Genomic DNA, 15,101 nt, shown 5'->3' with positions numbered 1-15,101 from the left:
CACTGACACTGCTTAAATGTCTGCAGCCAGGCTGCTGGCAGTGCTGCAAGGGGACTGTGTTTGTTAGATCAAAAAGCTTCCTTTCTTTTCTGTTCTTGCTCTGTCAACAATTGAAAGATATTTTTTTTATTTTATTCTTTCCCCCCAAATACCATTTAGCAAACAAGTTTAAAGTCCTGAACTATGACCTGGCATTTTTTCATTTTTCTAAACAAGCACAAGGAGTTAACCTTCCTGTCTATGTGGCTGCCAGTAGGCAGAGCACGTGGTCACTCTTAAAAATGCACCTCAACAGCAGTTTTTACAGCAGCGTCTCCAGGATCTTCCTTAGAATTTTCTCCTCCCATTATTGACTCCTTCCGTATGAATTAGATGCCATACACCTGCATGCAGTGATTCAGTGATCCACTAGCACCCACTTAACATGTTCATGCCTTGAATTAAGCGTGTTTAGCTTTATTGCTAAGAAGAAAAACAGAAGAGCCAGCAAGAGGGTGTCTTTATTTAAGTCAGATAATTCCAGTGCTTTTTCAGTTTGAAATAGTGAAGCAAGTGACTCAGTGTCACTGGGCTATGAAGAAGTAACTGCACACAAGTCAGCTCCAGATGTCTCCTCTCCTGACAGCTCCCCTTCTCTTGCTCTGAAGGATCGATTCTCTCTCCTTGGCAACCAGCAGCCCAATCCAGAGAGGCTCCTCTAAAACATTTTGGTGAAATGTTTCTTTCTTCTTAAGGAGACACATCCATTACTGTGGCTTGCACACCACACTACAGACATGCTCTTCTTTCCTCCTCCTCCCAGATAAAAGCACTGCCTTGCAATCTCATTCAACTCAGCTCTTTGCCACCACCACCATAATTAGGATCGTTTTTTGAAGTAACAGCTGAGGCTCTCAAACAGAACTGATTGCTGCTGGGGAGCATCCCACATTCTCCTCGGGAACATTCAGCTAATGGGCAGAGGAGGCAGCTCTTCCAGCCCCATTAGCTGGTCTCCTGGGTGGCTGCACACCTTCCAGGCACACTGATGCTGAATGCTCCAGCTGCCACGCGATAGCTGATCCCTGGAGAAATGACTGTGGAAGGGGGAAAAGCCAAGAGATGGAAGTGTAAATCACACTGAAAAAAAAAATAAAAATTCTTCTTTTACAGCTGAGGTCTATGGCCAGGGATTAAGGCTGAGGTTCTCTCCTCAGGGTTTCATAAGTCTTTAGGTTTCACTGTTTTAAGTTTTTTATTTTTATGTGATGGTTTTGATTGGCACACCCCAGCCTTTCTATTAGTGTAGATCCTTGCTTTCATGCTTGCTTGTGAGTGGAGGTGCACCTCTCACCAACTGAGTTTGAGCCTCTTACTGTGAGGCTGCTCTGTGGCACGGGCTTGGGGCTCCAGCCACTTCTAGGTCCAGTCAAATATGATGAGCACATCACAGAATCACAGAATCATAGACTATCCCAAGTTGGAAGGATCTGGTTCCAGACAGGACTGCCCAAAACTCAAACCCTATGTCTGAGAGCACGGCTCAGAGATGAAGTGAACTGTTCAGTAGTTGTCATTGCACACCCGGCTTACTCATGTTGCACAAAGGATATAGTGGCAGGTTGACATCCACAGAGATCAATTTGCAGGGTCCATAGCTGAAGGCGTACAGTGACTGTAAAGGTTAAAGCTGGTTATAGAGGAAAATGAAAAAAAGGAAGGAAAGAGAGAGAGAAGGGAGAACGTTTCCCTGGTAACCAGCTGGGAATGGCAACAACGAGCTCCCATTGGAGCAGGGGTGCTGCAGGTGATGATGAGGAAGATGATAAAGATGGCAATTTATTGCCATGTTTTCCTTTAGCAAGACATGCTTTTGATAGGACCCTCTTAAGCTCCCTACTGATTGTCCTCGGCTATGAGGCTATGACTCTGTTAGCTCTGAGAGAATTCTAATTGCATGCAAGTTGTTGAGCTTCTGTATACATATGTTATTGGATGGCAGCTACTGAGAGTTTAAATAGCTGCTACCTACTCTGTTGAGCATAACATTTTCTCTTTTATATCCCTAAGTCTACAAAACAAGAGGCAAAGAAGGAGAGGGAGGAGGGCAATCCTCACTCCAGTGCTTTCCATGAGACCAGCACAAAACCACTGTGGGGGCTGGCAAGGGTACAGCTGTGGGATCCGCAGTGGGAACAGCACAAGTGCAGTAAAGCAGAACTGTTGCCACAGTGCCCAGAGCAGCACTGTGCTGAACACCAAGGCACGTACAGCACTGGAGAGCCAGCGGGAGCCTGGGCACAGCCTTGCTCTGAGCCGTGAATTTCAGCACCAATCCAGGCTCCCTGCTGAGATGAGTGTTCAGCACGGGCAAGGCAGGGTGCAGCTGGCAAGGAGATTTGCTAAAGCCAGCGGGGAAAAAGAGGATGCCACATCTTTCCTAATTTAGTCCCAGTTTCAGCTCTGGCTGCGTCGGAGGGAAGCCACAGCGCACGGGGCATGCTTGGATAAATACCTCCCTAACACTCTGCCCAGGGATCAGCTTAGGGCTGAGATTTGATTACACATAGTGAGATCTAACCTTACATAACCACTTCTGAGAAGCCCCCTGAGGTTGCTTCATACCCAACAACCGCTGAGAGATGTGAGATGGGCGCAGCTCTCCTCCATGCAGGCATTCAGAAGAGAGACCCCAGTCCTTGGGGAAGGAATGTTCCCACACCTATTACCTTTCTTCCTGTCTCCCTTTCAATCCTTCCACCTTCACTGCCCTCTCCTTAAGTGGGCTACAGTAACCATCCTTAGCCTATCTCAGGATGGCCTCTGGATTTCCTCCATGCTCTATTTGCCTTTGCTCCCTCAGCTCCAGCCAAGCCCTCTCCCTCTCCTTGCCCTGCTGTTCTCCCTGTGGCCAGCAAGGCATACAAGAATAACATGTGAAGATTTTGAGTGCCTTCAGGCTAGAGATGGGGGTTATGGGATTAGCACGTTAACTGGCTTGAAAGCTACTTAAGCAAGCATTACATTTCCAATCTCCTCTCCATCTTTCAAGGAAATCTCTTCTGGAGGAGGTGGAAAGACGGAGCACCCAGTCACGTGTTGTGAAGTCAGCTCCTTGGCCAGCTGACAGCCCAAAGGGTGCGCTGGAGGCACCTGTGTGTGATCTAAGGAGGAGGAAGGGCCTCCACACAGTACAGGGATACTTGGCCCGGGGACACCCGTGGCTCAAACAGATGCTGTCCTTACAGCACTCACTGACATTAGTTTGCTGCACTGTGAGGTCTTCTTGGTGCATTGCTCATAGCCTCGGTGGAAATGGCAAAAAGCTTGAGGGGGAGGCAAAGCTCAGGACAGGGACAGAATTTGGCAGTGTTGTTCATTAGAGAGCAATGCAAGTGAGCAACACTGTGCATGGAGTTCATCACAGATGAAAATGAATAGCTGCGAAGCAAAATATTTAACAAGAGTAGTGGGAAAAGACATTGCACTACAGAGCCTCTTAAAACTACAAAAATGGATTCCTTGCCCATGGAATCATAGAATTATTAAGGCTGGGAAGATCACTATGATCATCTAGTCCAATCATCAGCCCATCACCACCATACCACTAAACTATGTCACTCAGTATGAGATCTACATCTTTTCGTGATCGCTTTCAAGGATGGTGACTCCACCACATCACTGCTCCAATGCCTCACCAGACAGAACTCTGTATTCCCCTCCCTGGTGCTTCCAGCCTAGGAAATTTCAGCTCAAAAAAAAACATTTTACAAATAAAGAGTGGGTGAAAATACAAGATTATAACAGGTGATGTTTTCCTCAGTTAATCACTTCTAAAAGGCATAAAACAGTTCAGTTCCTCAAATTCAGACACCTCTTATGTGGAGCATGGAGATGACATTTAGCAGCAGTGGAACACCATGTGGAAAAAAAAAAAAGTCACCACAGAAGTGCTGGACAGCTGATGGCAGCAATCCAAACACAAAGAGAAGAATAATGCCATGCCTTATCTTTTCTTAAAGTTTTCAAGAAATCTCAAGGTGGGTTGGATCCGATAAGCTTCCACAGAAAGCATTTGACTATTAGCAGTAAAGGCTGTGTAGGTGAAGGATATACGCTTCAAATATTGAATAAGGTTTTCCTGTTCCTGGCCAAGGGGTTGGAACTAGTTATCTTTGAGGTCCCTTGCAATCCAAGCCATTCTGAGATTCTGTAATTCAGTAAGTTTGGACGCTAGTGGTTGGTCACGTGTATTAGTGTGGTCAACCAATTCTATGACTGACTGTGGTCAGAGGAGATCAAATGAATAAGAACTAGTAATAACATTTTATTTAATAACTTCAGATATTATTTTTCAACTAAAGTCACGTTTGAAATATTGCCATTCTTTTGCAATCAAGCAAGGCAGTATCAAGACATTGTCCTTGCTTCCTTCTGTCACAGGCTAAGAAGTGGCTGCAGTTTGACAAAATCTGCCAAGAGATGGTCTTCATTGCATGGCATCAGATTGTCACAGATCAAATACTTGGTGGTAGAGATTTGCTTTCAGTGATATTCTGCTGCAACATAGTTCAAAACCTGCCTTTTTTTCCCAGCAGATCAGTGACGTGGTTCCCCAGCGGGATGCCGGATATGCCAACCTGAAGGATGCTGCCTGGTTTCTAAGCTCCCATCTGCTCACCATGGTGCGTATCCAATGTCTGCAGTTCCTTCTCACCCCACTTACTAACAGGAAGATGAAGCAAAGAGCAATGACATTCATCCATGATTACATGCTGGCTAATTTCTAATCTAGGGATAAAACCTGTTTCTCTTGTGTTCTGGGCATTCGTGCCAACATAAGTTGAGTGTACATATTCAAGTGTACATCCCTGTACCTCTCTGCACATTTGTGGGTGTACTGGTCTCGATGTACACTCACATACATTGAGAAATAGTGCATATACAGCACCGGTCTCTGCACATGGCCACTAAAGCCAAGGAAACCACAAATCAGGGTGTAACCAAATGGTAACCACAACCTTGCACCTTCGCAGCAAAGGTGTTCTTGTCTCCAGTGTAAACTGGTGATTCGACTGAAATTGGACAGTGAGTCTAGACACCACAGGAGGTGAGGCTAAAGGCTGATTTACAAGAGGCATGGGCTGCAAAAGAAGACCATAGTTAGCACTTCCAGCTGTCTAAATGTTGCCCAGGCCAACATTGTTCATGCCAGGCAGTTTGAGCTGCCGTAACTTGGCATGGTCAAGGAAGGCACTTGTTTTATGCTTTCCCAATCTGCACTCCCACGCAGCCCCTTCCCTTTGCTAGCACAGGTGAACCAGGCTGGGAAACTGATCTGGGTTTAAAGCTCACTGACAGATACTTATGTGTCTGCTTACCAGGTTTTGGCAGGTATGTCTTAAACTGAGCACAGCACTGTATGCACAGAATCATAGAATGGTTTGGGTTAGAAGGGTCCTCGAAGCCCACCCAGCTCCACCAACTGCTGTGGGCAGGGCTGCCACCCATCAGCTCAGGTTGCCCAGGGCCCCATCCAAGCTGTCCTTCAATGCCTCCAGTGATGGGGCACCCACAGCTTCTCTGAGCAGCCTGTGACAGTGTTCTGTTCAGTTCTGCTGTATTGTCCCATGAGGAGGATGAGATAGGAGTGAGAAAGAACAGCAAAGCATTAAGCAGTTTCTCTTGGTCGGGAACAAATTAATGGAGGCTTAAAATGACTCTGGGGCTACAACCCTGACTCAGTGAGAATCCACTGTCAGCCAGATATGTGCCCTGTTTGTCCCCTGAAAAGCATGAGGTCAGAATCAAAGTGCCACCCACAGCTTGAGTTAAAGATAAGATAGGTTTGGAAAATCAGTCCCTCTCTTCTGAGATCTGCTTGTCCCTGGTAGACATTTCTCTGATTCAGTTGTCTGCAGCCTCTAAAAATTTGTATGTGATAAATATTTTCTATCAGACGTGAATCTGGGGCAGCGAATGTAAGCCCCTCAACAATAGATTTGCTTAGCTCGGTTTGCTTCTGCAAACACATTAAAAGAAGTGCATCAGTCATTTCAGATCCAGATTTGCTGGTTGCAGACCAATGATCTAATTTGTCCTTAAATTCCGCTCTGAGGATGATGTGCATGGAAGCGTGATGTGAGTGAAGAAGCAAGTGGGCAATCTGCAAGTGGAAGAACAGAAAACCTGCCTGCATTTCGGAGTGGAAGTGGGGTAAAATCCTTCTTGTATTTAAGCATGCCTGGGAAACGGGAGCTTATTGTTCCAGAGGCTGCTGATCTTTGGGACTGCTTGAAAATGGCTGGGAGCGGGGCACACGCGGCCGGATGGGAACGATGTGCCAGTCAGGTGTAGCAGTTACTTGGGAAAAATGAGGCTCACCTGTAACGACCCCCACTTGTATCCCCGCCTATGCGTGAAAACGCTCGACCCGATTTTCCACAGATCACCAGTATAAATCAGTACAACAATATACAGCGGCACCGGCTTTTCAGACCGATCTTAATTACAAGCAGGAAAAGAAACACAATTAAAACCGGGGATCGAACAACAAAGAGCCGAGCGCCCAGGTGCACTAGCAGCAGCCCTCACAAAGAGCCGGGAGCCTCTCGGAGCCCCCTCCCGCACCCCGCCCGGGGGCTCTGCGCTCACACAAAGCCGCGCAAGAAGAGCGCAGCGCCCGGAGGGTCGGGCAGAGAGATGCGCGGAGGAGCGCTGCAGCATGCGGTCTCGGGGCTTCCTCTTCGAGTGGGCTGGTGGAGGGAGGCTTTTTCTTTCTTTCTTTCTTTTTTTTTTTTTTTTTTTTTTTGGTAGTGTGAGTGATATTTATTTATTTAATTTTTTTTTTTTCCACCACCAACTTCCTTCCTGCTCCAACTGCCAAAGCGCAAAGCTGAGAGCTGAGAGCAGTGGAGGACCCCGCGAGCAGGCAGGCACCGCGCAGCAGTGAGTGCGAACCCGGGCGGAGGGGGAAGGTCGAGGGGGGTGAACCTGGGGAGGGGGCAACTTTTTTGTTCGGTATTCGGTTCCATCGCCCAGCCTAGCCAGTATACGGGCAGGGCCCTGTCCGCATCCGATGGGGAAGTTGGGTTCGGCGGTTGGGATGCGGACGGGATGGGGACAGAGGGAGGGTCCCTCCGGTGCCCGAAGGATTTTCGGTAGCCGGACGCTGGGCTGTCCTTCTGCCCCCGCACCTCTGGGGTGGGACGTGGGGCACCGGTGGGGCCGTGTTTCAGTGCCCCGGGGTGGGAAATTGCTTCCTCACCTCCCACAAACCCTCTTCCTGGAGATAAGCCCTAGGATGAGGGAGGGGGGCATTTGAGGGAGTGAATTGGATGTGCTGAGGGAACGTGAATAAAACGCTGACACCGTGACTGCCCTCTTTGTGCCTTGTGGTGGCATGGGGGGATGAGGAGGTGCATCCCCCTGTGTGCATCTCTGCCTCAAAATGCTGCAGATGCAGCCCCAGCACAGGCAGCGATGTGTAGGAGAGCACAGTCCCTCCATGTCTTCCCACAGCTGGCTTTATGGTGGGAAGTTCCTGATATGGCTCTAGCCCTCTCTCTGCTGCTGCGTGAAAGCTCCAAGACCTCAAAGGTGCAGGCGATGCACAACTGAGGGTCGGGGCTGCAGGAAAGTGAGAAAAATACAGCAGAGCAGGGCATAAATAAGTCACGTCTCCTTGTGTAAAGCAGCTACAGGGTTAATGCTTTTCATTTTTAATGCAGATGGTGGCCTGAGGCCCTGGGGGGTTCTGTGGAGCTGTGTGCTTGGCACAGGAAGCCAAGCACCCCAACAGGTGGGCGCTAACATGCTCACCCTGGGGATGCTGCAGTGCCTCAGCCCTGCAGCATCTCTCTGCTGGTGGAGGGCACCGGTCCCACAGGTGGAGCGAGCAGATTCAATGCCCAGAGCTGTACCCATCCCCAGCTCTCCCCACACCCCAGGGTTCTTCCTCAGCCCTGAGGAACTGCTGCCTGTGAGGTAAAGGCAGGGGTGGGGAACAGGTAAGATGTGATCACCTCCCTGCCTTGGGAACATGGCAGGAAAGTCAGGTCTACAAATAGGAGATAAATGCTGGAGTGGGGTCTGATCGCTGCCATCTTGCAAAGATGTACTTGAGCTGGCAGATGTTCAGCCCCAGCCAGGCTGTCCTCCATGGGCTCCTGCCACTGGCACAGCAGGCTACCTGTGTAACTCTTTGCAGGCTTTCAGAGCCTAAATGCATCTGCACCTCAGGTGAGCTCCCCCAAGGGCTGGCAGGGGAAATCTACAACATGAAAGATGCAAGGAGGAGGTCTGAGGAGCAACCAGATGCCTCAATTCTGGCTCTGCCTCTTCTGTGCATGGGGCTGGTAATATCTTGCTCTCCTCCTGTGATAAATCACAACCCCTGTGTAGAATGGGAACAGGTGGGCAGTTGCTTTATAGTTCTAGTGGGGGCAGACAGCTTGGTATCACGAGAAAGCTCTGGCGGGTGGAAGTGACTCAGATCTGCAGCTGGAGCCCAATAGATGGCAAGACCTGGTGCTGGGTGCTGCAGCTCATCACATCCTCTTCCTGTGGCTGCTGTGTGATAGCACTGCAGGGTCATGAGGTGCCATCATTAGATGGCTGTGCTGGGGCTGCACAGCGGTGGGACACGAGCTACAGTGCTGTTATTGGGAAGCTCCTGGTTTCCTTCCTCATGAGGACGAGCTTGCGTGCCTTTCCTATAGTACACAGGTCCTTCATGCTCCCAGAGCCAGGAAGGGGCCTTTGGCTTCTGGGACATGCTTTCCTTCGAGGCCATTAGAACTGGGATTTCCTTTTACTTCCCAGCTGCTCCCCCCTGCAATAGTTCCTGACTCACCATAGCATGTTGTAGCAAAGCAGCCTTGTATCAGAGCTGTAACACAACTGAGTGCACTCACCCTTGTGCTGCTCAGTCCTTCCCTGTCTCTGTAATGTGCCTTTGCCAATATGCCCCTCCTTGAATGTTTTCCACTGGTCTCATCCATGCTGGGATAGCACTGGGAGGTCTGTGAATTACTCATTGCTGCCTGATTCCACTTGCTGATTCATTGTGGACTGTTGCATAAATATATATATATTTATTTGCATTCTCTTTCAGTGAAACTGAAAACAATCCTGGGAGCTTCCTACTGGGAACTTCAAGGCCACAGCTGTAGAGGGGAACAAAATGCTTAGTGGGGGAATTGCAAGTAACCAGGGAAAAAGTGAATTTTTAGCCTCTGAGGAACAGCCTCAGAGGATGAGTTAATATAAGGATAAGCTGAAGTGCACTGAGTGATCTGTGTAGCAGTGCAGCTCACCTCTCCTTCCTCTTGCTTGTCTTTGTCTCCTCTTTCCCTATCATGTCCCTCTGCCTCCCTGCTCTGCCTCCCATTTGGGAGGCTGGCCAAGCTGCCTCACCACCTGCCTGGCACTCAGTGTTGTGTATCCTGGCTGAGCTGGGCTCCAGCCCTCCTGTCTCTCCTTTCTGAGAGATGAAGTACAGGTATGCAGGGCTGGATGCAGCCACCATCATGCTTCCTTCCTCAGCAGGAGGGAGACCTGATGAGTCTGGGGTGAGCAAACATTGGGAATACCAAGAGACAGATCAAAGTGAGTGCATCTCCTTGGGTGCTTTAGACAACATGCTGATGTAAGGGAGCTGCTGCCAGGTATATGATCTTTTTATGATCTCTGACTGTTGGCTTGTAAGAAGAGAGTGAGTGAAACATCTGTCCTCGGCTACATTCCCGTCTCTGTGCCCTGCTGTGTGGCTGTGGCTCTTTGTATGAGCTCTCTGGCAAGCACAGAAGCTGTGCACAGTGGCTTCTAATTGCAGGGTTGTCAGCCAGCGATCGCACTGCAGAGCGACTGTAAATCATTCTGGTATCAGCCTCCGCTCCTGCACCTCCTCCCTGCAAGGGAAGGCTGGTGGAAATCTGTGTGTGTGTGGTGTCTGTGGGTGAGCAGCGAGGGCAGAGGGGGCTGAGCTCAAGCCCAAATTTCAGCACAGCAGTGTCAGGATTGCTGATTGCTGCTGCCATTTGCCTTTGACGGTCCTACTGTGTTGTGCCTGCCCGGCTGCCTGGGAAATTGACACGCAGTGTGCCCTCAAGGGTGCTACTCCCTACAGAGCAATCCCATTGACTGCCCCTTTCTTATACCCAGACCAAGCGACCATGACTGAGAAGACCCAGGAACCTCATGTGGAGGAGGATGATGATGAGCTGGATGGGAAACTGAACTACAAACCTCCTCCTCAGAAAACACTGCAGGAGCTGCAAGAGTTGGACAAAGATGATGAGAGCCTCACTAAGTACAAGAAGTCTCTGCTGGGAGATGGACCTGTGGTGGCAGGTAGGCAGGAGCATCGTGGTAGGAAGGGACTGGGGAGATTCATTGCAAGAGTGTGTCTGAATACAGAGATGGGGCAAGGTGGCCTCAAAGAAAAAGTAACTTGGCTGACTAGACTTCTGCTGGCAGACTGGGGATGAACAGGTGGAGAGATGCAGGGAATCTGGCAAGGAGGATGCCCTGAATATTAGATGTAAAGTATCAGAGAGTGTTAGTGTTTGAAAGGGGCTTGTGGTATGGGGGGTGTGGGCCTTGGAGGGCTGCAGGGGGGTTAGGAATATGAGGGAACCAGCTTGTGCTGAAATGGGACCAAAAGAGAGATGTTGCTGTGGTAGAAAGACCTTGTCTAGGTATTGAGGTAGTGGCTGGAGGGATCCATGTTGAGTGTCTGGCATAGATACACGGTCCTGTTGTACTACAAGAAGTTTGGTCTTAATGGGTGCTTTGTGAAGTGCATCCTCTGTGTGGGAAGTTCAGAAGCATTTCTTCAGTTTCTGTCCCCCTTCCCCCTCAAACATTTAATTTCACAAGCTGACAGCTTCTCCCTCACTTTCCTACCTGCAGACCCAACAGCTCCCAACGTGGTGGTCACCCGACTCACCCTGGTGTGTGACTCTGCTCCAGGGCCAATTACTATGGACCTTACAGGTGAGTACAGACTCACTGGGCACACAGAAGAACACACAAAGGCTCTGGGATGTTTCAAACTGAAAGGGAGTTTGTCCTCGAGATATCAGTGGGCTTTAGAGGAGTCGTGAGGATATCATAGCCTTGCTTTTGATTTTAAGGTGCACTTGTATGAAAAAGAAGATGCAACAGAGGGAAGTGCGGAGGGTCTTTCTCTCATCTAGACTGCTCTGGTAGCTTCTGGTAGAAGGGTTCCTTCTGCTTTCTTTTCTTCCTTTCATTTAGAGCACAGGGGACGTGCATGCATTTGGGTAACAGGCTGTTTTGAAACTTCAGAATCAAGCAATACTGCAGTTCCGGCTCCAGAGGACATGGGGAGAGGAACAAGCTTCACCTTATATGGGCTTTTCTATATAGAGAGGAAGCCAGACTCAGAGGGGCAGAGCAGCTTCCTGTTCAACTGCAACCACACAGTGCCTGGGAGGCCTCGCTAGCTGGGCAGGGGCTGTGATACACAGCTCAGTTCACCCGGTCTGGGACTGGGCATGGCTGAAGCAGGGTATTAACAATGCGTAGTGCCTAATGATGAACCTGCACATAAATATCTCTGTGTACCAAGACCTGTGTGTATTAAGCATTGTCGACACAGAAGCATGTGGATGTGGCACTGAGGAACGTGGTTAGTGGGCATGGTGATTGATGATGGGTTGTTGGTTGGACTAGATGATCTCAGTGGCCTTTTCTAACCTTAATGCTTCTATGATGCTTTGGTGTGAAGACTAATGCATACGCACTGCTCAGGTGTTGGCATTTCTGCCAATGTCTGCTCATGGGGCAATTGCAGTGTACTCGCGTTGCAGGGATGCTCACCTTGACACCAGTCCCAGCCCTGGCCCTCTGCAGGTGTTCTCTCCTTGCTCTGACACCCCTAGTTAATGGCTTGATCCTCTTCTCACAGGTGACCTTGAAGCACTCAAGAAAGAGACCTTTGTATTAAAGGAAGGAGTGGAATACAGAGTTAAGATCCATTTCAAAGTGAGTTGCTTTACGTATTGTTCTACCCATCAAGCGACTTGGTCTTTTCAGAGAATTACTTCTGCCTGTTCATCCCTTGGAAGAAGTTGCCTTCTGTCCATCAAGGACGGTGAACAACAGGTTATTTGGAAATTTTGGCTGAGTTTGGCTGGACTTTACAGCCAAGAGAAAGTCTTTAATTCACACAGAGTGGGAATGGAAAAGAAGGAAAAGAGATGATGGCTTTTCTGCTTGCATTGCTGGGCTTGATGAATGCATAGCAAAGATTTAATACTGTAGCATTTGGCAGAAGATACCTGAATTCTCTTGAGTCATGACATATCCAAATGGGCTAGTTTCAACCCCTACTCTTCTGTTAAGCAGTGTGTCAGCCATTTCTGCTGTTTCCAGCTGAGAACAAAACTCAGTCACACTGCAGTGTGGCATCCAGCACTGAAATGATTATCTCTGCAAATGTTTGCTGCAGACAAAGCTGGGTTTGGCAGAGAAGGTAAAGAGAAGGAAGATAGTATTCCTGAAACAGGAGGGAAAATGTAAATGTGTAGGCTCTGCAGGAAAGATTTCCCTCTGTCTCTGAGGTTTACCTGCTGTCTCAGATGGCTTTGTCCTTAGACACACTTCCAGTTCTCTTTTATGCAATGAAATATTTCCAGCTGTATTTGAGCCCTGCTGACAGGAGATGCCTGGAGTTACTTAACTCCCTCCCTTAGTCTCAAAGCTGGTAGGAGCTGACACTATGTGAATTCTCCTCAAGATGTAAAAGGATCTTCCCATCTTGTTTCACCATGGAACTGTTCTGTAGAGGAGCAGTGTGTGCGGGATAGGGGCAGCAAGAGATATCCATGGGAGATTCAAAGAAAGATTACAAACAAAACTGTGCCCTCCATCTCCTGAGAAGCTCCTCTCATGAGGAGCTTTGCCAGCTCCTCACTGAGTTTAGAGGGCATCTGGGAGAGTTCAGTGAACCTTGCTCACGTATTTGTACTGAAAGCGTGACTCCAGTCACCCATCTCTGGTTTCCCTTCCTTCACTTTTCTCTGTCATTATTAGTCTGTTCTGGGAATCTGCCTCAGACACCTTCAAAGTCAACAAGGAGATGCCCTCAGACACACAGAGAATGCTGCAGGTCTCTGGCTGCCTGTTGGGAAGTGACATTAGGACTCCCCACAGCGTGTCTTTTCTCAAACCCTTGAGAGCAGCTGTGTGAGGAGCCAAAGTGGACGTCTCTCTAAGGAGAGAAAAAACAGCAGATACAGGATCAAGATTCTCCCAGTGACTCTTACTTCTGGTCACTTTGTGCAGGTAAACAGGGACATTGTGTCAGGACTAAAATACGTGCAGCACACCTACCGAACAGGAGTGAAGGGTGAGTAAGAGACCTGCATGCCCTTCACACCCATGCTCTTTCTCTTGCAACCCTCTCTGCTCAAATAAGTGTTCCTGCAGATGTGGACTAGGACAGGGCCTCCCTGTGCTGCTGCACAGGAGATGTGGCTTCTCAGCAGAGTGCATTTGCCTGCACTTTGTGTCACCCAGGCCAACTGTTTCCTGTGCCTGTGTGAACTCATTGCAAGCCAGCTCTGCTGTCTGTATGCTATACCACCAGCTGCAGCAGAAATGTCCCCAGAGATGCTGTTCAGACGGTGTTTGCCACAGGCTTCCTCTTCACCTCCCCCACCAGTCCTTGAAGTGTGGCTCAGTCCTTGTGGAGATTCTCACCCATCAAAGTTTCTTCCAGATGCACTTGGTAAAAATTCACAGCTGCTCTGCAGAGCTTTCCACTGTCTGTGGAGGATTGTGCTTGCCTGTAGCCTCATGTGTTTTTACAGTGCTGCCCTGCCTGGGCTTGGCAGAGGAAAGCCCCATTTTGCACACACATCCCACATGTGTATTTTTGCATACAACCACCACTAAGGCTCCATTGTCTCATTAAGCATGCAGGTAATGTCCTCTGACCAGAAGAGAGAAGTAACAGAGGATAAAGAGAGATCTATATCTGTGTGTTGAGGCTGCATACTTCCCACAACTGTTTGTTGTGAGAGCAGCATAGAGATGTGAGAGGGTACAGACTTAACTCCCTGCCCATCTTAGCCCACTTTCTCACTTCCTTCACTGATGGTACCCCTTGCTGGCCACGTCCCTTTCTCTCACCACTCCGCTGTTTCCTTTCTGTCAGTGATCTGTACTTGTGTTCATAGCTTTTTCTCTCCTTTATTATTCCCCTCCTGAGTGTTTCATTGCATGTGGATTGTTTTCTCCTAGTGGACAAAGCCACATTTATGGTTGGCAGCTATGGGCCACGGCCAGAGGAGTATGAATTCCTGACGCCTATTGAAGAAGCTCCTAAGGGGATGCTGGCTCGAGGCACCTACCACAACAAGTCCTTCTTCACGGATGATGACAAGCACGACCATCTCACCTGGGAGTGGAACCTGTCCATCAAGAAGGAATGGACAGAATGAGCTCACCCCATTTGCCTTCCCCCTTCCCTTCCCTTTGCCTCCTGCACCAGTCTCCAGGTGGGCCATGCCCACCACGCTGCTCCATCCTGCCACCGTGGCCGGCCACAGCCCTTGCAGCTCTCCTCATGGGTGCTGGGCTCTGTGCCAGCCTTGGTTGATGCACAGGCCTGCAGGTGGCCTTTGCTGCTTCTTCTGATACACTGAAAATAACCCGCCCATTCTCACCACCATCCCATCATGACATGCAATGGATTAAATTGGGAAGCATATCCCGCCCTTTCCCCCAGTACTTCCTCTTGTTGCCTCCGTCTCTCCTCCTGTATCAACTCTGGTCCCGGGAAGTGCCTTTTCTAGGAAACAAGATCACCTCGCCAGCTCCTTGAGTCGCCTGGCAGGGCAGACTGGTCCCTGGAAAATCCCTCTCTGAGTTACACTTGCCATGTGCCCTGACTCATTGTAAATGGCTACTTATATCTCCCATGATGGTCTCCTGGTTTGTATCTGGTGCCCCACCCCGTTGAAATCCATTATTGTGCAGGCAAAACCAGTCAGGGGGATGCAGCTAGATGCTGTAACAAGACATCATTGTCTCAAGAATAAAAATGATTTCTTTCTTCTTCTCTGCATGAGCGTCTCTTTCTTTTCTGG

General features: G+C 49.1%; 1 protein-coding gene across 3 annotated transcripts; it reads left to right on the top strand.

Annotated features, from left to right (window-relative positions):
- Positions 1–6,176: 6,176 nt before the first annotated feature.
- Positions 6,177–15,079, top strand: ARHGDIB (Rho GDP dissociation inhibitor beta). 3 transcript variants are annotated; one of them, XM_052669529.1, is made up of 7 exons: positions 6,177–6,195; positions 6,868–6,927; positions 10,144–10,332; positions 10,894–10,977; positions 11,915–11,991; positions 13,294–13,357; positions 14,254–15,079. In XM_052669529.1, exons 3-7 carry the CDS (start codon positions 10,155–10,157, stop codon positions 14,451–14,453), a joined length of 603 nt encoding a protein of 200 aa, XP_052525489.1. In that variant the 5' UTR covers positions 6,177–6,195; positions 6,868–6,927; positions 10,144–10,154; the 3' UTR covers positions 14,454–15,079. The 3 variants fall into 3 exon arrangements, with proteins under 3 accessions (XP_052525489.1, XP_052525488.1, XP_052525487.1); XM_052669528.1 differs by lacking the exon at positions 6,177–6,195 and adding an exon at positions 6,486–6,551; XM_052669527.1 differs by lacking the exon at positions 6,177–6,195 and having other exon boundaries at positions 6,806–6,927.
- The last annotated feature ends 22 nt before the right edge of the window (positions 15,080–15,101 follow it).

This window comes from Tympanuchus pallidicinctus, unplaced genomic scaffold, assembly GCF_026119805.1.
Source record: "Tympanuchus pallidicinctus isolate F22 unplaced genomic scaffold, pur_lepc_1.0 scaffold8, whole genome shotgun sequence".
Taxonomy (NCBI): domain Eukaryota; kingdom Metazoa; phylum Chordata; class Aves; order Galliformes; family Phasianidae; genus Tympanuchus; species Tympanuchus pallidicinctus.
Note: the sequence above shows the minus strand (reverse complement) of the source record. Positions and strands in the feature narration are given on the sequence as shown.